The following is a 24,588-nucleotide window of genomic DNA, read 5'->3' on the forward strand; positions in this document are numbered from 1 at the left end:
CATGGGATATTAGTATGATATTTAGATGGACTGACAATAAAAGTATTTTGTCTCGTTTTATTTTCAGGCATTTGACTACGAACAAAAGAAGCTATTAGCAACCAAAGGTATGTGAAATGTTAATATTCTGTACTTTGATTTTTTTTTCTTAGGGCCACACCCATGGCATATGGAAGTTCCCAGGCTAGTGGTCAAATTGGAGCTACAGCTACTGGCTTACACCATAGCCACAGCAATGCCAGATCTGAGCAGCATCTGTGACCTACACTGCAGCTCATGGCAATACCGGATCCTTAACCCACCGAGCAGGGCCGAGGATCAAACCTGCGTCCTTATGGATGTTAGCTGGGTTCATTACTGCTCAACTGAGAACTCAAACCTTCATAAAAAGAAACCCAGACTGTTTAGATTCAAGTTGCGCAAACTCTGTTGAGGTTGAATAGATTAGCATTAGATCCATTAAGAAATAAGGTAATTATTTAAAAATTTACATTACTTTGCAAAGAATGTTTTATGAAGGTATTTTAAGGCATTTGGTGTTAAGAAATAATATTCAGTGATAATTTCTTTACATATATCAAGGAAACAATACTCATCAATATTTAAGAAATACATTAAAAATACCAAGTGTTTTGTTTTATGTTCTGTTTTCCAAAGCTATGTTAAAGAAACCAGTGGTGACAGAGGTCAGAACACCCACAAATACCTGGAGTGGCCTCGGGTTTTCTAAATCCATGCCAGCCGAAACCATCAAGGAGCTGAGAAGGGCCAACCACGTGTCCTATAAGCCCACCATGACAACCACTTTTGAGGTTCGTAGAGTCCCGTCCTACCCACTCTTCCTGTCTGATCTCTCAGCAAAAGAGAACAGTCATCTCCCCCCTCCCACTCTCTGTTTACATAAGGACGAGCCATTCATGGTGATTTGTTTTCATTTCTATTCCTGTAAACCTATTGCTGTGAAATTGATACAGTCTACTATATTATGATCTTTTACGATCAGCTGTGAAGGAGATGGAAATTTGGATAAATGTGTTTTTTGTTAGGGAGAAAGCGTGCTAATGATAGAGCAGGGCTGAGATTAAGCAAAGGACAGATGTAATGTTCCATTAGAAATGGATAAAGATTCCTTTATCCAGGGGTATCACTAGCAAGCCCACCTTAGGGGGAAAGGACACATGATCAAAAAAAACAAGTCCTCAGAGTGTATGAGTTAAAAAATTCAGTGTGTTCGCATGTGCCAGGAACACAGCAGGAAGTGTCACAAACAAGAGCTCTGAAATGTTATGTTTCCCAGATGTTTGCTGTGCGGCTCTGGGTGAGACTGGGAAGCTGGCACCCTCCCTGCCTGGAAAAGGGAGCCAGGGCTCCATGCTCGTCGGCCAGGCCATATGTGACTCATTCTCCATTTTCAATTGGAGAATGTCAGATTTGGGCTCTGAGCCGTTTGCATGTGGAGGAGGAGTTAGAGGAAGCACGCATATAGTACAGGAGTTGGGGGGGGCTGTGCTAACCCAAATGGGAATGAAAATGATTAATCCAAGAATCACACTGTTCAACCACAACACTGTAGGCTGAAAAACAAATACCGGTTAAGGGTTTCACAAATGTTAGTCTAATAACTAGCATTTGTAGATTGACCTTCTTTTCTCCACCCATTTTCTTAGTAATAAATTAGACTGTTGATGAAAGGCAAAAGCAAACATGCGATTTCTTTTCTTTGTCTCTTTGAGTAAGTGAAAAAGAAAATACTACTGAAATACTAAAAAGAAAAGTCTCCTGTGAATTTCATTGTCAGACTTACAGTAGCCACCTAGCAGGCTGTATTTAATGATTGAAGTTACTGTCAGCAGCTAGAATGTAGGAACCATTATGAAAAATTTGAAGTTCTAGGAGGTACACTCCCCTTTCTGCCATTATAGCTTCAGGAGAAAATACGCATCTCCTTTCATTGCCAGAGACCCTAAAAACTGCTGTGTTAATTCTTAGGCTGCCATGGATGTACCTGCACTTGGCCACTTTGCTCACCTTTGCCTTTGGTGGAGTGTTTGGTGGTTGACAGGGTTTTGTGGTTTCAGAGATGAAATACTTTGCTTTGGAAAAGCTCGTTAGGTTTCCTTCTACGAGACCAGTAGTATGACAGGTTGAAATGATGATTATTCTAATAATGTAGCTGTCAAGTGCAGAGGCTATGAGGTCTGACAGCCACCACTGACACATGGACAGCCTCGATGAGTGACTTCAGCCCTCTGAGCCCATTTTCTCATGGGAGTTGTTTCGAGGCTGACATCTGAGAGGGCATCCCATGCTTAGCATGTGTGCAGGAAGTTCTCAGTGATAGCAGCTACTATTATTTCCACTGAAGAACTTTACCCTGAAACCAAGAAACCAACAGCCTGATAAAAAATGTGATAATGTATATAAATGTTTATTGTGGGACTATTTCTGCATATTCAAACTAGATATGCTTTTTGTATTCAGAGGAATACCTTAGAGTGTTATATGAACACATAAGTTGCTAATAATAATCTTAAAACACGTTCATTTTTTGGTGGTTTTTGAGGTACATTTTCATCCATAAGTTAGCTTATTTGATCCCTGTAATCTCCCAGTGAAGAAAAGGGGCCCAGATCAGTTAAATGTTTTCTTTCCTTTTTCTTTTTTTTTTTTTTTTTTTTGGTCTTTTTAGAGCTGCACTAGCGGCACATGAAAGTTCCCAGGCTAGGGGTATAATCGAAGCTGTAGCTGGCGGCCTTCACCACAGCCACAGGGATGTCAGATCCAAGCTGCACCTGTGACCTACACCACAGCTCACAGCAACACCGGATTCTTAACCCACTGAGCGAGGCCAGGGATGGAACCCATGTCCTCATGGATATTAGTCAGGGTTGTTACCAATGAGCCATGATGGAAACTCCGTTAAGTGTCTTTCTTGAGGTCATTATAGTGGGTATCAGAGAGAGCTTGAACTTGTTTGGCAAAATTTCTTTTTTTTTTTATATTACTCAATGAATTTATTACATTTGTAGGTGTACAATGATCATCACAATCCAATTTTACAGGATTTCCATCCCACAACCCCAGTGCATCCCCCCCACCCCCCAAACTGTCTCCTTTGGAAACCATAAGTTTTTTAATGTCTGTGAGTCAGAATCTGTTCTGCAAAGAAGTTCAGTTTGTCCTTTTTTTCAGATTCCACATGTCAGTGAAAGCGTTTGATGTTGGTGTCTCATTGTATGGCTGACTTCACTTAGCATGATAATTTCTAGGTCGATCCATATATACAATGGAATATTACTCAGCCATTAAAAGGAATGAAATACCGGAGTTTTTAGCAACATGGATGGACCTAGAAATTATCGGGCAAAATTTCTTTATACTCCTCTTCCTAATGGTTTAAATTAAGGTACATAGCAAAGGTGATATATAAATGCTCTAGAACCATGTTGCCACACTTGAAAGGACATAAGCACCTGTTTGAAAATGTAGATTCTTCCCCCCTGGATCTCACTCATCAGGGAGGGGCCCAGCAGGAATTAGTAATCTGAATTGTCAGCAAAGGCCTAGTCTGCTGCTGATGCAGGCACCCTTCTGGAGACATTGCTCTACAGCGACATAACACTGAGGGGAATGATACAGAAACGACGTCAGAACCTGAGAGGCTCTTCTGCTTGTCCAAGGACTTTCCATGGGCAGGAATATGTGGGTCCTGACTCAGTGGCTGAACCCTGTCCTTTGGCTGTCCTGGGCCAGCTTTTTCTACCTTCCTGGCTAATGTCTTAACAACTCAGTCACATTGAAAGGGGGGGGAGGGGAGAGGATGTGACTGTGACAAGCTCAATCAGTGCAAGGATATTCACCATGTAACCTGCTTTTAGTCACAGCCCCTTATTTTATTTTATTTTATTTTATTTTATGGCTTTTTAGGGCTGCACCCATGGCATATGGAGGTTCCTAAGCTAGGGGTCAAATCGGAGCTGTTGCTGCCAGCCTATACCAGAGCCACAGTAACACCAGATCCAAGCCGTGTCTGCGACCCACACCACAGCTCACAGCAACGCTGGATCCTTAATCCACTGAGTGAGGCCAAGGATCAGACCTGCGTCCTCATGGATACTAGTCTGATTTGTTTCTGCTGAACCATGACGGGAACTCCTATAGCCCCTTTAAACACTGCTGATGAAGAGATATAACCGAACTTTCTTTGGCATGGGGTTCTAGATTCTCCCTGGTGTAGGACTTGAACTTTTCTTCATGCATCCCAAATCCACTGAAAGGGGTGAAAGGCCCCTTTCATAGCATGATCCTGTATTCTGAAGCAGTTGCTGTCTGCATGTGTGTGCCTTTCTCTTTATTCCACTATAGCTCAGAGGGATTAACGACTGGGCAATTAGTGAGGATTGCTTCTTTGGGCTGGAACATAGGGACAGGGTGGGTTTGAAAAGGACCTGGGGGAAAGTGGAGAGAACTTAAAATTTTTTATCAAAAGATTGACCATATCTCTGCTGTAGTACTATTTTTAACTTACAGGATAGCAGCTAGAAACACTTTTTCCTTATTCTTTTTCAAAGAAAAACAAAACCAAATGGACAAGTAGAAGGCTGCTCTAGAAAAGCACATTTAGCCAGTAGGTCCTGATGGGTATGAACTATTCGGTGTGTGGGGGAATGAGGCACATGAGTTCCCTGCTCTAGGAAGCTTCCTTTTAAGGCAAGAAATTGATGTTTTGAGCACCTTGTTCAATTACTGAGAAACCAGATTTGAGCAGTTGTTTCCAGTTTAAGGCAGTTTTGAGAAATGAACCTTTCCAAAGGACTCCTTTAGATAAGAGGCAGGTAGCTTGAGGCTTATTTTTGTTTTCTTCAAGACTCAAAAGCATGACCCTATCCACTTGATGATATAATGGGACACCATAGGTCAAGCAAAAGTATGCTTTGACCTGCAACATTTCTGTCACATCAGCAGAACTTCAAAAGGTTTTGGATTTTCCTTTTCTTTTCGCCGCTCTTAAAGGTATTTGGAATGGTTACATATTCTCTGGAGCAAAATAAAACCTGCATTGGGAATCAAAATAAGGTTTTTAATTCCCCCAGCACTAAGAGCAATGAGGTGGTCTGGTTATTGTAGATCTTAAAAATCTGAGCATGGAGGTGAAATGCTCTTTGTGATGCTTTAGTTAGTAGATAACGAACCAGTAGCTATCACAAGATGATGTTTACCTGATGTTTTTAGAAAACATCGTGTTTAGCCAGGTCTGACTAGCTGTGTGAATTAAGTCAGCTTAGATCTTATTTGAATGGGTTTTTACACTCAAAAAGAGTTTATATGCAAAAGTTTTAAAATATACATAATGATCTCATGAATGCTTCTGGTAATTTCCAATTTTGAGCATGTTCTTATTTCCCTTGCTGCATGGGATTTATCTGGTTGAAGTATAATGTTAAAGATGGTTTTAATTTTTAAAAAGCCATTTTTGGGGTCTCTGGAGCCTTCCTTTCCCTGTATCCCTTCCCAAAAGTCATCCCTTAGATGTAAGAAAAGGTATCTATGAGACCAGCAATTCTGCAAATATTTATTATTAAGCATCTCTGTATTTTAGACACAATTCTAGGCACTAGAGATACAATGCTTGATACATTTTAAACTTTTAACTGTTTAAAATTAAAGCATAGTTGATTTGCAATGTTGCGTCAATTTCTGCTGTATAGAAAAGTGACTCAGTCACACATAAAAATATTGAATGCTTCACGAATTTGCATGTCATCCTTGCTCAGGGGCCATGCTAATCTTCTCTGTATTGTTCCAGTTTTATTATATGTGCTGCGGAAGTGAGCACTTGAATACAGATTCTCACTTCCATATATAGAGCTTTCTTTTTGGTGGGTAAAGTATAAAACAAGGAAACAAGAAGGCATTAAGTAATAAAAGTCCCTGATAAATATGAAACAGAGGTTGCATTACATTGGGTAGCCTTAGCTGGCCTTAATGAGCAGATGACATTTAAGCTGAGACCTAGGTGGCAGGAAAGGGCCAGCCTTGTAAAGATCTAGCAAGAGTATTAGGCCTGAGAAGCAGTTGACATTATCATCTTGAAGCCAGAACAAACTGGTAAGTTCATGGGGGAGCAGAAGGTGGGTAGGATGGTGGAACACTGAAGACAAGTTTGGAGAGAGAGGCAGAAACTCAATTATGGAGCATCTCAGCCCATGGTAAAGTACTGGAAAAGCCTTATAAGACTTCATACAAGGGCATGATTTGTTCTAATCTTATTAAAAAAAAAAATCAACCTAGGAGTTCCCATTGTGGCTCAGCAGAAACAAATCTGACTAGCATCCATGAGAACTTGGGTTACGGTTATGCTGCTGCGGGACTGAATTGAGTGTGTTTAGTGATATGAACAGTGTTTCTTGATATTACCCAGTCAACATAAAACTTTTCCAAGCAAGGAATCTTAACTTTAATACTGTAGATGTAGTACAAAGTATGGTATCTGTACTTCCGGGATTAAATAAATGAATAAAGAATGAATAAATGCAAGTATAGTGAAGACTTTGAGATCTTTTAAATTGCTATTTTTGGGAGTTCCCGTTGTGGCACAGTGGTTAACGAATCCGACTAGGAACCATGAGGTTGTGGGTTCGGTCCCTGGCCTTGCTCAGTGGGTTAAGGATCCAGCGTTGCCATGAGCTGTGGTGTAGGTTGCGGACGCAGCTTGGATCCCGCGTTGCTGTGGCTCTGGCGTAGGCTGGCAGCTGTAGCTCCGATTAGACCCCTAGCCTGGGAACCTCCATATGCCACAGGAGCGGCCCAAGAAAAGACAAAAAAAAAAGCTATTTTTTTTTTATTGTTGTTGATTTGGGGGAATTAAAAAAGGTGCATTTTTCCAGATGCTTGTACTCTGTTGGAGAGCTCATGTGTTTATTTTCAGGGAGAATAACACAGGGAAGATACCAGAGTCCCCTCTACCTTTCTACTCTGTGAGCCTGGGAGCTCAGTTCCTGTCAAAGCAATGGGTGTAGCTTTGCTGCTTCCCCACCGGTCCTTTTGTGATACAAGGCAGAGAACCTCTGCCCCACCAGATGGAGGATTGCCTTGTGGCCCCTAAATAGGAAACCAGCACCCACTCCTCTACATCTTAGAGGAGTGAATCTTTATACTGGGGGTTCCCAGAACTCCTCTGGGCACCCTAGTCATGAAGGGAAAACACTTCACTGTGTGTATTACCACGTGTCCTTGGTAGCTGGTGGACAAAGGCTAGAGACAAGTACCACAGCCCCTTCTTGAGGATTAGCATTTGTGGGTAACTGCAGTGGCCAGCAATCGAAAGAAATGACAGTAGTCTAATGTGGATTCTTTTCTCCTCTGACCTCAGGAAACCTACCTTATTAAACGTTTCCTTATCTGGCTTTGACTGTTTACAGGGCTCATCCATGTCCCTCTCGAGGTCCAACAGTCGTGAGCACCTAGGAAGTGGAAGCGAATCTGATAACTGGAGAGATCGAAATGGAATAGGACCCGCAAGTCATAGTGAATTTGCAGCGTCTATTGGCAGCCCCAAGCGTAAACAGAACAAATCAAGTGAGCTTTGACTTTTAGTCATACTTTTAGATGTTATTAGCTTGGAATTTGTTTATTTGGTTTTGGGCGTTGTTCAAGAATAAACTCTGGACTCCGTGGCTTCAACTGTTTTGTGTTACTCACATGCCACCTCCTCTGAGAAGCCTTCCCTATTTTTCCCAGTGAAGCAGGCCATGTGGTTCTTTGCTTTCACTGCATTCTGTATATGCTTTCACTCTAGCAGTTGTTGTACTGAAGTACAGTTACTTACTTACATACCTGTCTGTTCTGGTAGAATTTGAGCCTCACAAGCCAGGGACTATATTCATTCAGTAAACACTTATTTAGTGCCCACGTGCTAAGCATTGCTTTAGGCTCTGCCTTCTTTCTTCTTTTATTGAAATATAGTTAGCATACAATATTAAGTTAGTTTTAGGTGTACTACCTAGTGATTTTATATTTGCAGACATTATGAAATGATTACTACAATAAGTCTAGTAACCATTTGTTCCTGTATAGCTATTATAATATTATTAACCATATTATTAACCATATTCCCTATGCTGTGTGTTACATTCTTGTGGCTTTATTTCAATTTTGGCTGCCCTTCAGTATATGGAGTTCCCAGGCTAGAGATCAGATCTGAGCCATAGTTGCAACCTAAACCACAGCTGCAGCAATGCTGGATCCTTAACTTACTGTGCTGGGCCAGGGATTGAACCCATGACCCAAGGCTCCCAAGACACCGCTGATCCCATTGTGCCATAGTGGGAATTCCTGGCTTATTTTTTATAACTAGAGGTTTGGACCTCTTAATCCCACTCATCTATTTCACCCCTCCCCAGCCTTCTCTCTGGCAGCCACCCATTTGTTCTCTGTATCTATGTGTCTGTTTTCACTTTGTTTTTATGGATTCCATATATAAGTGAGATCATACAGTATTTGCTTTTGTCTGACTTATTTTACTTCGTACAGTATCCTTTACATAAATCCTTGATATTGCACATGGTAAGATTTCATTCCCTTTTATGACTGAGTAGTATTCCACTGTGTGTGTGTGTGTGTGTGTGGTGTGTGTGTGTGTGTATCCCACCTTTTCTTTATCCATTCATCTGTCAGTGGACACTTAAGTTGCTTTCATATCTTGATTATTGTATATAATGCTGTAGTGAACATAGAGATGCATATATCCTTCTGAATTAGTGTTTGTGTTTTCTTTGGGTAAATCCCCAGAAGCGAAATTGCTGGATATGGCAGTTCCATTTTTTATTTTTTGAGGAACCTCCACACTGTTTTCTAGAGTGTCTGCACCAAATTACATTGCCACTACCAATAGGCTATGGCTTATTTCTTAATTTGTTATTTTTTCCCAGATGTCTAATAGTGTCTGACACCTGCTAAGTGTTTGTGGAATGAATATGTGAATGAGTCATGCACACACAAACATCAGCGTGATGAGGAAAAGGCAGGGAAGTAGAGGAATTGAGCAGAATGCAATCAAGTTAGTATCTTGGACACTAGAAGAAAGTCTGCCCAGTCACCTTTGGCTACCAAAGGTGAGGAGCAGGAGTTTTCACATTTGACAAAATGTAGCTAAATGACATGAAGAAGAACAACAAGTTTAAAGCCTCAGCTTCGAACAAATATTAAGACTCAGCATGAGTCCAGTGGTAGTGTCTGTAGCAACCCTCACACGTCTGTGTAAGTAGGTGAACAGACATGGCTCAACATAGTAATCACAAGAGATGCCCTGAATGCCTTTTTCAGGATTTTGGACAAATTTAGCATCCTGAAACACATTTCTTGGAGTATTTGAAGACTACTTGGAAAGGGGCACTCTAAGTGAGTGTAGTAAACACTCAGTAACAGCCAGTTGTTACCATCAATCAAGTGGGCTGTGTTGTCAAGAGCCTCAGACTTGAAAAGGCCAATCATGGTGCCGGCCAAGTCTAAATAAGGAAGTACAATCAACTCTTTCTTCCCAAGTGTGCTGTCAGTAGTAGCCTGGAGTCTTCCTGTTAGTCCTGGGCTAGATCTTCCACCACTGGCAGGTGGATAGAACTGAGAGGCAGGCTGTTGCCAGCTGCACATCTCGGGGTAGGAATGATCCTCGTTTTATATTCCAACACAAACCAGCTCTGTGCCTCTCTTCTGTATTCTGTCTCCTTTCCCTTCACTTAACGCTGGATAATTAAAATTGACTGTGCAAGTTAGCTGCATTGAAATTCAGAATTAGGGTTAAGATAGGGGAATCATTAATTAATAAAAAAGGTGATTAGAGAAGCACTGTTCTTTGGCCTTTATCAGATATTTTAAGATAGTAAAAGAGAATTTATGCCCTATAAGTAGTTAAGATGAAAGAAATGTTAAAAAAAATTGTGTGCCATAATAAGTATCAGTAAAAATATTTTTATTTTAAGCAATTTTTTTTCAACTTTTGCTGATGTATATGTTCCCAACATGTGTAAAATATTATCATTTCAACATGTAATCAATGTAAGGACATTTTACATTTTTTTGTTGTTATTGTTCTAAGGCTTTAAATAGTTGTGTTATATTTTATGCTTACAGAGCATTTCAATTCCCACAAGCATGTTTCAGGTGTTCAATAGCCATAAGCCACCAATGGCTACTGTACTGAACAATGAAGATTTAGATAATTTTTTTGACACCCTTTTCAAGGTCACCGTGTCTAGGTCAAGGTCACCAATGTCTAGGTTTTCTCCAGGCATCCTTGTTCCACTCGTTGTTCCACTGTAATTCTCAGTAACTGCCTCTTATTTTTTTCTCAAACGAAGTAAATTTATCATTTGGACAGTAAATAATGTGGTCAGCCTGCCTGCCAGTGACTTCCATATTGTCAAGTCCAGTGGTCCCTTCACTGTGCTCGTCATACTCTGCTTTGTGTCATCCTTGAACCAGTACCCTCCTGGTCATTCCTCCTCAGTCTTTTTCGGTGACTCTGGGGCCTTACCTTCAGTTGGTGGTGTTCGAGGGCTCAGGGCCTCTGGGCTTGGTCCTAGATATTTTTCCCTACACATTCTTCTCACAAGAGATAAAACATCTGTTTTTAAAAGAGAGAAACCTTATCAAGAAATTCCTTCCACTTGAGATATATGCAGAACTTCTCAGTTGGGAGATGAAAACAACCAGAGAAAGTGATTAGTGGCACCCAGTGCAGTGCAGAACAAAATTTTTAGATTTGGTAAATGCACTGATCCCAGAGGAGACTGCAGGGATCTGATCATCAATCTGGGAATCTCCCCTGAAGCTGCATCTTTGGTATAAGCGGATAGAATTCCCACACATGGATGAGAGTCAGTTGTGCATCAGGGTAGTAGAAGTGGCTACCCAACTATGCTAGACTCTCCAAAGCAGCTCTTTATTTTTTCCTTTCTTTTTAGGTTTGTACCTGCAGCATATGGAAGTTCCTGGGCCAGGGGTTGAATCAGAGCTGCAGCTGCTGCCACAGCCACAGCCACACCGGATCTAAGCCATATCTGTGGCCTACACCACAGCTTGTGGCAATGCTGGATCCATAACCCACTGAGCGAGGCCAGGGATTGAACCTGCATCCTCACAGAGACAACATTGGGTCCTTAACCTGCTGAGCCACAATAGGAACTCCTCAAAGAGCTCTTGAGGAGTATTTGAAAGTACTTTGGTCAAATACTTGGTATGGCTCACTAGTCTGTCACCCAACTGTGCATGTCATTGGGTCTGAGAACCATAGGCAACGTGGAAAAATCTTTGCCCACCAAATCAGTAGAAGAGCCAAGGCAAAGCTTGGCATGGCTGTCTTAGAATTTCCCCTAAGAGACAGATTTGTTTCTGTTGTAAGTTAAATGCAGGAACTCCAGCATCATTCTTTTCACTTCATATGTTACTCTTAATTTTGGAAGCAGTTGGTTTCATGAACTCACTGCCCAATTATATTTTTGAGGGAAATTATATTTATATGTGATAACATCATAGAATTCCTTTGACCACAGGAAAGCACAAGTGTGGATACAGAGGGCTATCTTGCATCCCTGGATTTGCTGTAACTTCCCTTACCTTTATTGCGTCCTAGGAACCCTCCTTCCAATTTCACATTTAATTCACATCAAATCAGTTTTAATGAGCAAATGTTTCTGAATGCTCAGGGAGAATATGATTAATGCTTATTAACTACAGAGGCACTGTTGCTGAATTGCTGCCTCCCAAGTGTAACCTTTTAAATGGCAAGAGCCTCCCTGAAAGCAATAACCAGCCTTTCCTTAATGAAAAGCCAGTGTTTCAGTAAAAGATTTGCTGTATCTCTGCAGCTACTGCTCTATTCAGCCCCAAACAATGAATCTGAAATATTTGAGTGATTAAAACTTTTAATTAAACCATGTTCTCTCTGGACATTTAGACTCAAGCCTGTCTCTCCTTTGCTTTTCAGCGGAACACTATCTCAGCAGTAGCAATTACATGGACTGCATCTCCTCGCTGACAGGAAGCAATGGCTGTAACCTGAACAGCTCTTTCAAAGGCTCTGACCTCCCTGAGCTCTTCAGCAAACTGGGCCTGGGCAAATACACAGACGTCTTCCAGCAGCAAGAGGTCAGTCATTATTTATTTATTTTCCCAGGCATCTTTGTTTTGGTTGTGGGTATGACGACCTCTTGAATGAAATCACTCGTTGACCTATGACTGTGCTTTTCCTGAGCACTTATTCAAGTCTCATAGCTTGTTTTTGCTGCTAAGAAAACTGTCGTCATCTCATCTCTTATTTATTTAGTGCAACTGGTAAACACAGGATAGGAGAAATATAGGAAATTGTGTTTGCAAAAACATATAACCACCCTTCACTGGTTTTAGCTAAAAGACCTAATGAGTATATTGATTCATAGGAACTTTGGATTCATAGCTTCCCTAGGTCAGCAGCAACTCTATATTTGATAAGACTTTCCTCTTTCATCTGTTGTTATCTTTATTTGTGGCACTTAAGAGTAAATAACAATGTCTGAAATAAATAACTATGGTTGTTTTTGACACTGTCCTAATCACATTATTGAAGTCTGTTCTTACAGAATATAATGCACTTTTTTTTTGTCTTTTTTGTTGTTGTTGTTGTTGTTGTTGCTATTTCTTGGGCCGCTCCCGCGGCATATGGAGGTTCCCAGGCTGGGGGTCTAATCGGAGCTGTAGCCACTGGCCTACGCCAGAGCCACAGCAATGCGAGATCCGAGCCGCATCTGCAGCCTACACCACAGCTCACAGCAATGCCGGATCGCCAACCCACTGAGCAAGGGCAGGGACCGAACCCGCAACCTCATGGTTCCTAGTCGGATTCGTTAACCACTGCGCCACGACGGGAACTCCCAATATAATGCACTTTTTAATACATGTAACTTATTCATTAATTTACTGTTTGGATTTTGCCTAAACTGAGAACTAATATGTCTTCTGAAACATCCCTACCATGGATTTTGGTCAAACTCATCAGCCACCACCATGACACACTGTCATAAAGAAAAGAGCCCCTAAGGGCCATTCTTTTTAATCATGTTGTTATATTACCGGGACACAGCTAACCCAAGGCAACAGAAAGTTAGAATAGTTTTCTAAATGTATCAATTTTTCAGATGCTGGCATGGTCCAAGCTTCATGCTAGTTGGCTTTATTTCATGTGGGAGAATATCTGATTGTCAGTAATCCTCTGACATGTATCAGTCAACAGGGAATCTAAGATTTGTATTAGGCACTTTATATCATAAATCTAATGTATTGACCATCATTCAGTAACTTATTAATTGCTGAATTTTTTGGTTTTTTAACACCAAAAAAAAAAAATCTGTGTAATTTGGACTCCGATAATGATTTTGTTTTCTTTTCCCTAAATCTAAATTTGGGTTCATTTCACCAAGGATTTTCTAAGTTGAACACACTCATCATCAGTGCATTAAAGAATTGCATTTATTTACTTAGTCTTGCTGGTTAGATGCAGGTGGCTGATTGAGATGCTCAAGGGAAGAGGTATTTTTTTTTAAGATTTTTATTTTTTCTATTATAGTTGATTTAAAGAGGTATTTTAACTTGTTCATGCACAGAAGATTTTAGAAGTGAGCGACTAGATGTTATACAATGAAATTCTGGGTTTAGGAGTTCCCGCTTGTGAGCAGGAAGAAACCCGACTAGTATCCATGAGGATGTAGGTTGGATCCCTGGCTTCACTCAGTGGGTTAAGTATCTGGTGTTGCATTGATCTGTAGTGTAAGTCGCAGACACAGCTTGGATCTCACATTGCTGTGTCTGTGGCATAGTCTGGCAGCTGCAACACCAATTCGACCCATAGCCTGGGAACTTCCGTATGATGCATGTGCAGCTCTAAAAAACGAAGGAAGAAAGGAAGGAAGGGAGGAAGGAGAAAGGAAGGAAGGAAGGAAGGAGAAAGGAAGGAAGGAAGGAAATTAATTCTGGGTTTATTTTTAATGTATATTTCCTATTTGAAGAAGCATAGAAATAAATTTATTATGGGTTCTTGTTATCTAGTTATTTCAAAAAGGAAGAAAACATGATAATATAAAGTCAGACTGGCTTCATCTAATATTAACTGGAGCAAGGGTAAGCAAATTGTGTCCTGCAGACCTGCTGCCTAACTTGGTAAATAAAGTTTTATTGGAACACAGCCACACCAACTCAGTTACCTCATTGCTTGTTGTTGCTTTCGAGCTAAATTGGCAGAGTTGAGTAGCTGCGAGAGAGAAAGTATAGCCCACTAAGGCTAGAATATTTATTCTCTGGTCCTTTTTAAAAAAGAGTTTGAGGATCTCTGAAATAGACCTCATTGAATAGAATTTCTAAAAAAATACCTCTCTAGACCTGTGACAAATGATAAATGAAAAGATTTTTCAAGATCTTTATGTCCCTTCAAAATTAAAATAGAAAATTTCAAGTTAATTTCTATGTAGTTGAATAAAAATTATATTTTACTGTTTTCAGGTGTGTTGAAATTTGGTACTTTTCCTTTTATGTAGGGTATTTTCTAATATTCAACTATGATTGGAGAATCCCCGTTAAAAGTAACCTTGTGAGATTTAATATATTGTAAGCAGGATGAAGATTTATTTAGCAAACTTCACAGTTGATATCGTCTGTACACATTATTGCTAACTGTAACTGCCAACTACTTTACCCCTTTGGTGAGCCCATTATATTTAAGATCATATTTAATGCTCAAAACAACCCTGTGAGGTGTAGTATCATCAACCGTAACTGGTAATGACAGAGTTGGAACCTGAGCCCAAGTCTCTCTGGCTTAAGAGCCCATTGCCTTTCTGTTCCTCCACAAAGTCTTCAGAGGAAGGCTGGGGTTCATGGGCTATTTCCCTCCACACTTAATCACTCTTCCTAGAAGTATGCCGCTTTCAGAGATAGTCTGCTGGGCTGAGCCAAGTGAATCATAGGTCTAAGGCTGACTGAATTCTGCTATCATTTTTATGTAGAACAAAGTGGGAGATCTCATTTATGGTATCATTCAGTCTCTTTTTTTAAGAAGATACGTTTAACCAGGTCAGAATCTAAAACTAAAAAAATATTTTTTTTCAGGCAGATAGCATGTTCTTCCTTTTATCACTTAACAAAAACTGTGCCATTTGTTTCCCTTTTTGCCCCGGCTGCCAGGATGCCAAGACCTCAGTTCATATCTCAGTTGCCATAAATCATTGGCTTAGACGAAGTCTTCTGCTAGAATCATCACTTTCATTTTACCACCTTTATTTTTAACCCTTGTCCTTTAGGCTTGTGACACCACCATTTGTTTTCGAAGTAGGCAGAGCATAGTTCATAAGGAAAATAAGTGTAGTAATGAGTTAAAATAAAATTTGGAAGAAAGTAAATACTTACTATATTGATTATTGATTACTTTTGCACCCACAGATCGACCTTCAGACATTCCTCACTCTCACAGATCAGGATCTGAAGGAGCTGGGAATTACGACTTTTGGTGCCAGGAGGAAAATGCTGCTTGCAATCTCAGGTGAATATAAATGTTCTTATTCATATCTTAAAACCTGAAGAACCTTTGCCAGTGGTCTCAGCTGGTGGGGCTGGTTTGGCCCATCAAACTCTTGCTTACCACCTGGAACCTTTGTGGTTGTGGTTTCATAGCGTTTTCCCACTAACAGTGTGACAAATGCCGAGGCCATCCCCACTCCTTCATCAAGGCATTGCCTGAAAACCTGCCTTGACAGTGTTATTCCTTGAGACAGATCTCTTCAGAAAGATCTGACCAAAATTGCCCTTTGTAAAACATGGGGATGAGGGAGCAGTTTAATTTTCCATTTTGCGGTTGTGTCAAGCAATGGTCTTTGGATTTGTGAGTAATTATTCTGGATTGGCTGTCATGCTTTAAATGCATGTGTCCTTGTATACCAGCTGAGATCACCACACCGGAGAAAAAGACAATGTTCCTTGGTATAGCTGGAACCTGGCAGTATTTCTTATCTTAATGTTTTTCAGTTTCCCCACAGTTTTAATTTGTGAGTCACAGAAAAGGGTAGCATATTAAAAGTAGTCACGGAATGCAGGAAAACCTGAAGGTCTGTCTCTTAGACTGCAGCCTTTCTGCACCTTTTGCATATTATTCTTTGTATAAGAAAATACTCCATACCTATTTACTAGGCACCTCCCACATGAAAGGAATGGTGCCAGAGAATGAGTTGGGAGTCAGCAAATACATAACAATGTCCCTCAAAAAGGGATTTAAAGAAATATGAGGAAGAAATGCGGGGGGCAAAAAAACGAGGTTGCTTTTTGAAGACTTTTGGATTAAGTTCATGCAGTTCAATTTTATATGTGTGCCAGTCTCTCAAAAAGACAGAGACACCAAGGGCAGAAGCCAAATGTCAGGTGTGATGTGAAAATGACTTCGCTGTTTCAAAACACTGAATTTGCATGCTGTCTTTATAAGGCCAGCAGTGGCATCTAGCTAGTGAGAGGCCTTCCTCACCAATATTCACTAATCAAATCATCAAGTAAAATGAAAAGCCTCAGTGGTTGTCCATTTTACTTTAGCAGCAGATTGCTTTTCCATTATATTATAGCAGCAGATCAACCCTACTCACCTCCCCAAAGGGAATCTTACATATATAGACCTAACATCTTAAGGAGATATAAGCAGAGTAGCTTTGACATAGGGTGGATATTAAGCCATGAGCAGCCCATTAGTTTTCTCCATGGGTAGAGTCTGCACACATCAGTTTGAGGAGTCTTCCTCCACCCTGTGTACCCAAGCACCTGCACTGATGCAGCCCTGCGGGGCAGGCACTCTTTCTTGTTCATCCATAAGAACAGCTTGGTTATAGTGAAAAGAACACTGTGTTCAAACGAGGAGATCTGACACTTGCCCCTCCCAGTCACACACCTTTGGGTGTGTGTCCAAACCTTTTTTGGTTTCAATTTCTTAAGCACGAAGATGGTTTGGAACAGATGAACGGGTAAGGTCATCTTCCATTTCTAAGCTCTGTCCTTCCCTGTGTATATCCTCAGGCAAAGTGAAAATAACCTTGTTTTAATGGTAAGTATTATTTATAGGGTACTCCCTTGTTCTCTCTCTTTTCCTCTTTGTGGCAGTAGAATAGTTTTCAACTTGTTTACCCTAAAGCTCAGCCTCCAAGGGGTATTTCTGGACCCAAATTAACTTTATGTGTTTTTGTATTATTAATTTGAAAATGAAATTAATATACTACTTGAGATTTGATTAACTCCATCACCATGCCTATACTGTTAAATGTGCCTGTGGGGCAGCACATTTATACCACAGAAGCATATGTTGCAGAACGCCAGGATCTTTCACTAGAGATGAGTGGAATGTTCATGACACTGTAATGAAAATTAAGTCCTTTGTGCACCAGCCCAGTTCCAAACTGTCTAAAGCTTCCAGAACAAGCAGATATCTTTAAGTATTTTCATAGATTACAGATGGATCATCAGTACCTTTGCTCTGGAATACATCGGTGATGTGTTCCAGGTGAGTTTGGGGGAGTGGGGTGCAAAACAGGAGGGGTTTTGAGTCCTTGTTTAGAACAGCATTTTCTCCAATCGTCATCTTCAGTGTGGCTCTTTTGTAGACTGCCTCTCTCAGGGGGGTTCACAGGTCCTCTTGCTTTTAAAGGAATTAGAGACTCTGAAAAAGATGCCTTATGAAAGCTCTGTACAGCAGGAAGTATTTGATTATCTTAAGGATGATGTTGCCTTACTTTGTTGAGTGCATTTGTTTGAACCTAGTAAATCATTTTCTTTGCAAGCAGTAAGTTTTTTATCCAAAAACACTTCATCGGAAAGCTTCTTTTTCCAATTCAGTTTGTCTGATAACAAAGACATTCATTTAAAGTCTCAGAACACTTCATTTCCAGCAGGATATCAGGGCAGCCTTGACTTATGTTTGTCTTGTGGTTACACGGTTTGGTTAGAAGCAGAGTTTGCTCAAATTCCTTTTTAAAATTTTGTAGATTTTTAATATGTAATCAGAGTTGTTCTTTCAGTAGAAGGTTTTGGTTTGCTTTTAATCTTGGGCCAGAAGACATTTATTTTAATGCTATAGGAGGAAATGAGATGTCTAATGGAGATGGGTCAGAGAAAATTTTTTTTTTTAATCCACGACTTCTTGAAAATTCATGGATTTCTCTCTGAGTGTTTTAGTGATTGGTTAACTAAATGCACAGGGACTAAGTGAAAGGAAGTTTAGCATCCTATTGACAGGCTTCCCGCCACAGCCCCAGGTAGATCTAACATTTCCTGACCTATTCTTTTAGTTTGTGACTCTGTTCAGATCCGCAACAAGATCCTGAGAGCTGCCAGGATTGTGTGAACCTTGGAATTTCAAAGAAAAAGGTTGGTATTTTTCCAAACTATGCCTTAGGCTTACTAAAAAAATTTAGAAGAGGGAGTTTGCTTTTTAATTTAAAAACAACAAAAACTAGTCTCTTCAATAGGACTTGATCCTTACGTAAGAATCCTTACGGACTTCTCTCTGTGCTTCACACTTGGGAGTATCACTACATTTGTACTCTTAGAAATTGCATTGTTAGGGAATGGCTGAATTTCTTCATGATCATTTATTCTCTACAAAATCTAGTTGATGTGACTTTTCAGAATGAAGTTTTCGACGTCTGTTAAAAAGTCTTGTCTTCAGCGGCCCAGCTGTTTCCATGTGCCCATCTGTACATATTATATGTGGAGAATGCTAGGGAAAACTGGGTTTGACTGATGTCTTTCTTTTCCTTCTCTATAGTGTGGGGATGTCCTCCTGATTCATGGGTTATTCTCCCATGATAAAGTGGAGGCCAAAGAAAGTCTTCTCATTTGAAGATGGTAAAACTTTCCCAGGCTGTGTTTAAGGGAATTCATTTATTCTTAACTCTCCTATGAGCTTGCCTTTAAATATATTCCGTTCTGACTTGATTTCTGAATTTTTTTAAAACAAGATACATGTAATAGGAATGTCATTGCTACTATGTTTTTGCAGGACCTTGAAATAATAGCCATCTATAAGCATGCCTGCATGTATCTTCTGCTTGAAATATCTTCCTTGCTGCTTTAAAATTTCTAAGCAATTTTTATGTTTTAAAATATAATTTTTTTATATTTTAAAATATAAAACATTTTATATTTAAAAATAAATTTGGCATACATATAAAATATGAAGGAAAGCTCTGTTATTTGGTATACATGAAACTACCAATTTCTCAAATTTGTATTCCTCACACCTCGGCTATGTGGATTGCCCAGTGGATGGATTGCTGCAGCCCACAGTGTAGACCTTTGCATTAGGAAGGCAGGGTTCAGCTCTGTCACTTAACAGCCATGTGGGCAAGTTACTTTGTCTGTTTTTTAAAACTCAGTTTTACTATCTATAAAATGGAGGGTGGTAATATTAGCTACCCCTTAAGAAGGACTTAAATAGGATATAAAGTGCTTGTTTTATAATAGGCCCTAATAAATCACTATGGTTTCTCTTCTCCCCAAGACCTAAATGTGAACAAAAAAGAGGCATCTCCACTCTTGCATGGACCCTGTAGGGCAGACGGTTACCCTTTAGAAGGCATTGGGGTAAAATGTTAAGGGTGTTGGTCGCTCTTCCAGAATTTGGGAGACAAGAGCACGTCTGGCCACATGGCTGTCCCTGGCCACGTATGACGCACTGCAACCTGTCCATGTTCTCATCCTCAGATTTACTGTAGCACGCCATAGTTTGCCGTGTAACCTCAGAGCTTAAAAGGGGGTTGTGTATGTGTATGGCTGAAAAAGTACTGAGTACCATGTAAACATGGGTGCCAAATCACTTGCTCCACCATCCCCCCCAAAGAAAATGACAACTTTAAGCACATTAACAGTATAATCTACTTGAGATTAAATTTGAAGATACAGTTGACCCCTGAACCACATGGGATTTAATTTTATAGTCACCCTCTGTATCCAAAGTCTCTCTGCATCTGCAGATTCAACCATAGACTGTGTTATACTATTCACTGTTGAGAAATATCCACATAAGTAGACCCACTCAGTTCAAACCCACATTATTCTAGGGTCAACTATATTTGCATTTGGTGGCTATCAGAAACCCTGCTTTCTGGAGTCTGGCAATTCTCTTTACTTGTATGAGTGTCTAGGAATAATTATATCAGTTGACTTGAGGCTTTGTGAATGTGTGTACAGAGGGGAATAGGGGGCATTGCATAGTTATAAACAAGGTAGGCTGCTTCAGTTTTACACTCTTCTCATTAATAATTTTTAGTTGGGAAAAGACAAACTAAACAGTAGTCTGGTTTCTTTAAAATTAAAATTAAGGATCTTGGTTTTTCCCTGAAAACTTGGATTCAAATATTGGTTGTTCTCATTTGTATTAATTTCTTTAACTGTTTCTTTCTTTTTTTTTTTTTTTTGCTAAATTGATTTTTTTAGTCAAAGAAGACCTATTCTGCTGATAGGCCTCTTCATGTAACTGTTTATGACTAAAGGAGCGTGGGCAGGATGAGCTGGTGGGGCTACAGGGCTGTGGCTTCCTGTTTAGATATGGGAGTCTTCTTTTCATGTCTGACTTTAATAATTTAATGATTGCTGTGTTTGACATGGATGAGTTTCTTGAGCTGTAATAATGTTCTCTGTCACTGGTAATCCATCCTCTTATGTGCCTTTCACCAGCTTTGATGGTCCCTCTGCCTTTGCCTCTGAAATGACGTTTAGGATAGGCAAACTGTTTATTTCGTATATCTGGACTTGAGAGGGTTCTGAGAATGACGTGTCCCCCAGGTAGTTCACAAACTGAAATAAAAACTATTTGCTTTCTTTTGACCTTTCATCTCCAACATGCTACTTACCTTTCATATCAGATTTTATAGCATTTCAAAAATGTCTTGGAGTTCCCTCTGTGGTGCAGTGGCATCTCTGCAGCTCCAGACACAGGTTCAATCCCCAGCCCAGCACAGTGGGTTCAAAGATCCAGCATTGCTGCAACTGTGGTATTAGCTGCAACTGCGGCTCAGATCTGATCCCTGGCCTGGGCACTCGCTATTCTGTGGGGCAACCTGAAAAGAAAAAAAAAAAAAGTCTTCACGGTCAACTAAAGGTTTTCCTTGTGTCGCCTATTTGACTCTCGAGCCCCCCACCAAAATAACCCACCCTACCACATTGCTATTTTCTGAGCTCTACCACATGTCCTGAAGATTATAGGACTTCCTCATTGAGCTCCTAACAGTTCTCTTTTTCTCTTTCTAGAACTAAATAAGAACCGAAGAAAGCTTTTTGAACCACCAAATGCACGCACCTCTTTCCTGGAAGGCGGAGCGAGTGGAAGGCTACCCCGTCAGTATCACTCAGACATTGCTAGTGTCAGTGGCCGCTGGTAGCAGAACCCTCCAGGCACAGGCCCGCCAACTCTCTTATCAAGTCGGACACAGGAGATCTGTGAACAGCCTTCACTGCACACCGTCCTCAGCACTCTGGGTGTCTGGTATCAGGACCAAAGCATCTTATTCGCACCTGAACTTTGTGCCAAAAAGAAGAAAAGAGAGAAGATGTTCTCATGTCATCATTCAGAATGCCACATGTGGATTGCCTTTTTTTTTTTTTTTTTTTAGTGGCAATTGGACAGAATTGCAATATGAAGATAGGGAGGGCTTTATTTCCTGTTTTTATTTACCTATATAACATATGCACTGATTTTTTTTTTACTTAACATGAAGGATGAGTTGACATCTGGGATGCCAGAACACATAGAAGTTATTTTGTTTGCTTGTTTTGTTTTGGTATTTGGGTTTTTTTTTTTTTTTTTTTTTTTTAATAATCAAAGTGGAATTTTCTGGTACGGCTTTAAAATAATTACTGAGGTCTTTCAGCACTTTACACTTTCTAATTTCTTGTCCTGTGGAAATTATTTCTCTCTCATTTTTATGTCACCTGATGTATTGGTACAAATCAGATTTAGTTACATTTTTCTGTGTTAAATTTTTATTCAAGATCATACTGGATTAGTAGTTTTTGTGCAGAATATTCTGTGACTTTGGGAAATCTAAGTGAGTACACTTGGTTCTGGACCAGTTCTGTTCATTTATGTCCGCATCCTAGAAACACTTAGCAATGAACCTAGTTCCCTGTAACAGGTGCAAGCAAAGAAAGACCAAATGGACTTTGCAATATTAACCCTTTGCAATCATCATACTTAGTTGCTGCCTATATTGCTAAAATAATTTTAATGGTTGTCTGAAGGCAAAGGGCTATTTTTAGTATACTGCCACTAAAGGACACTTATTTATATCAAACTTTTATTTTTAGATATTATAAGCATACAATACATAACTGATTAAATTGATATCTACTAGAGATTTATGGTAGAGAATGGACGGCATTCAATAACTGGAGCCCTAGATTGTCACTTTATTTAAAAAGGACGAATAATCATCTGACAAGACAGCACTGTTGCCATTATGAGGAGAAATACATTACTGTCCTTATGTACAGATTAACTGTGTTCCATATGGTCACAGGACTTTTCTACAACTGTATCTGTCTGCTTGAAGTAGACTTGGGTTGCTTAAGAATGGAAAGGCTTTATTTAAGTCTCCAGAGTGACAGTTTTATAAAGACAGCTGTGTTGTGAAGGAGGAAAAAAAAGAAAAAAAAAAAGACTATTTTGCAAGTGGCTAAACTCATCGTTACAATCTTATACTGTGAAAGTCCAAGAAATCAGGCAACATTGTTTCCTAGGTCTTTTCAGACATCTTACTATGGATTTATGAAGGGTTTTCAGTCTATGAAGGAAATCACTAAGTGCCTCTCTTTCTTCAAAGCAATTATTTCCAAGTGTATGAATTTGTTGGAAAACTTTCCCATAGAAAACGTGGTGACTTGCCTGTACTGTAATGACTTATTTGTGTTCACTATTTAAGACTTTCTACATAGACATAAACCACTGTCATGTGCTCTGTGCAGAAGGCATTAGATAATCATACATAATAATTGGGGACTTTCATACAAGTATGGGATCAGAAGTATGTGTCTGACATTTTCCCATGGCTAAGTCTTACATTAAAGTAAGAAAACGAATTAGAGAGAAATTTTGCACACAGAAAAATTTTCACTTAAAATGTTGGTTACCATGAAGGCATAGATAATGAACCTGTCATAAAATTATAAATTATAATGGCACTAAGGGGGTGTCTTTTTCTAAACCGAACTGTCTCTGCTTATGGATGTAAAACTAAATTGCTCCCTTGGCAAGTACAATGGAATCATCGCGCACACATGACACATGTATGCAGGTCATCATGTGGAGCTCCCTGCCTTATGTGGCTGTATGAACATATCATGCTACACATTCAGCACAGAGTAAGAATTCTAGATTTGTTTCCTGTTCAACAACCCAGTGCTCTTAATTTTATCACTTCTCTAATAAGACCTTCTGAAATAAATAATCTTTTGGAGTCTTTCCCCAGCTCTCTATCATGCATTTGCAATAGAATGACAGTGGAATAAATTTACAGTATTGAGTTGATATAGGTTTTATGAACAGTGCTTTGATATTATGCCAAAGGGAAAACTGTCCCAATTAAACTAGATTAAATAGGGTGGCTAAAAAAATAAATAAATAAAAACACTGGAAATTACTTTTCTCACTTTCTCTTGATGCAATGAAGGGAATATGACACTACAGTATACGGTGTTGTCAGTGTTATATGATGCACAAAATATTTGGATTATTTGAATAAATGTTAGTTTTTAATCAATCTGTGCCTTAATAGTGACCGGTTATCTGTAAATATAGAACAGATACAGATTGTATTTTTGTGTGGGTCTTGTCCTTTTAGTGATTTTTTTTAAATGAGAGATGGAATTAAACATTGAAAATGAGAATTTTCTAAACTAATCAATTGTTATATGAGAAATAAATTTATATAACCCCTTTGTATTGCCCTTGCTAGATGAACTGTGTCTTTGTTTTCTAGTTTTTTGGGTTTTTTTGTTTGTTTGTTTTTTTACTATTTTTAGCAGAATATATTGCAAGACATTCCTTCAGTAGAATTGAATATGCACTCTCTGTCCGGTTGTTTTGCATTGACAGTCCTCATACTCAACCAGAAGCTTTCTCTTAGTCAGAGAATCTAGTACCAGTAATCAATCATATTTTTATCGCCACCCATAGGTACATACAAAAAGAGTAAGATTATAGAACGGGTTTTATTTTCTTTGTTCCTCTCACTCCCTTTCTCTCTTTCTCTTCCTTTCCTCTTCCCTTCCTCTTTTTTCTTTCTTTCCTTCTTTCTGTTTCTTTTTCTCTTTCTTCCTCTCTTCTTTCTTCCATCCTTTGTCTCTCCCTCTCTTTCCTTTTTTTTTCTTTCTCCCTTCCTTCCTCCTTTCCTCACTTCCTTCTACCACTTTGACAACCTCATCCATCAGCAAAGAAGCGCCTCACCAAAGTGATGCTAGGTTTCTTGGTCCAAGTTCCCATTTCACATTGAATGGCGACTGGACCTTGCACTCAGATTGTGTCTGACCTTATTCTCAAAC

The 24,588-nt window shown here is 39.6% G+C and overlaps 1 protein-coding gene and 1 non-coding gene across 4 annotated transcripts in view; one reads left to right on the forward strand and one right to left on the reverse strand.

The window, feature by feature from the left end:
- BICC1 (BicC family RNA binding protein 1) overlaps positions 1-23,989 on the forward strand; it is a 331,704-nt gene extending 307,715 nt beyond the window's left edge. For 2 of the 3 annotated variants that reach the window (XM_047760273.1, XM_047760274.1), the window contains exons 16-21: positions 68-107; positions 658-812; positions 7,422-7,578; positions 11,984-12,144; positions 15,463-15,562; positions 21,301-23,989. In XM_047760273.1, coding sequence (XP_047616229.1) covers positions 68-107; positions 658-812; positions 7,422-7,578; positions 11,984-12,144; positions 15,463-15,562; positions 21,301-21,431 — 744 coding nt within the window. In that variant the 3' untranslated portion in view covers positions 21,432-23,989. Of the gene's footprint in view, positions 1-67; positions 108-657; positions 813-7,421; positions 7,579-11,983; positions 12,145-15,462; positions 15,563-18,338; positions 18,418-21,300 lie in introns of all 3 variants that reach the window. The other variant, XM_047760276.1, reaches the window with a different exon arrangement.
- LOC125117164 (U6 spliceosomal RNA) lies at positions 5,730-5,836 on the reverse strand. The gene has a single exon (XR_007132522.1). It is a non-coding gene; the product is annotated as a U6 spliceosomal RNA (small nuclear RNA).
- Positions 23,990-24,588: the final 599 nt, after the last annotated feature.

This window comes from Phacochoerus africanus, chromosome 15, assembly GCF_016906955.1.
Source record: "Phacochoerus africanus isolate WHEZ1 chromosome 15, ROS_Pafr_v1, whole genome shotgun sequence".
Lineage (NCBI taxonomy): Eukaryota > Metazoa > Chordata > Mammalia > Artiodactyla > Suidae > Phacochoerus > Phacochoerus africanus.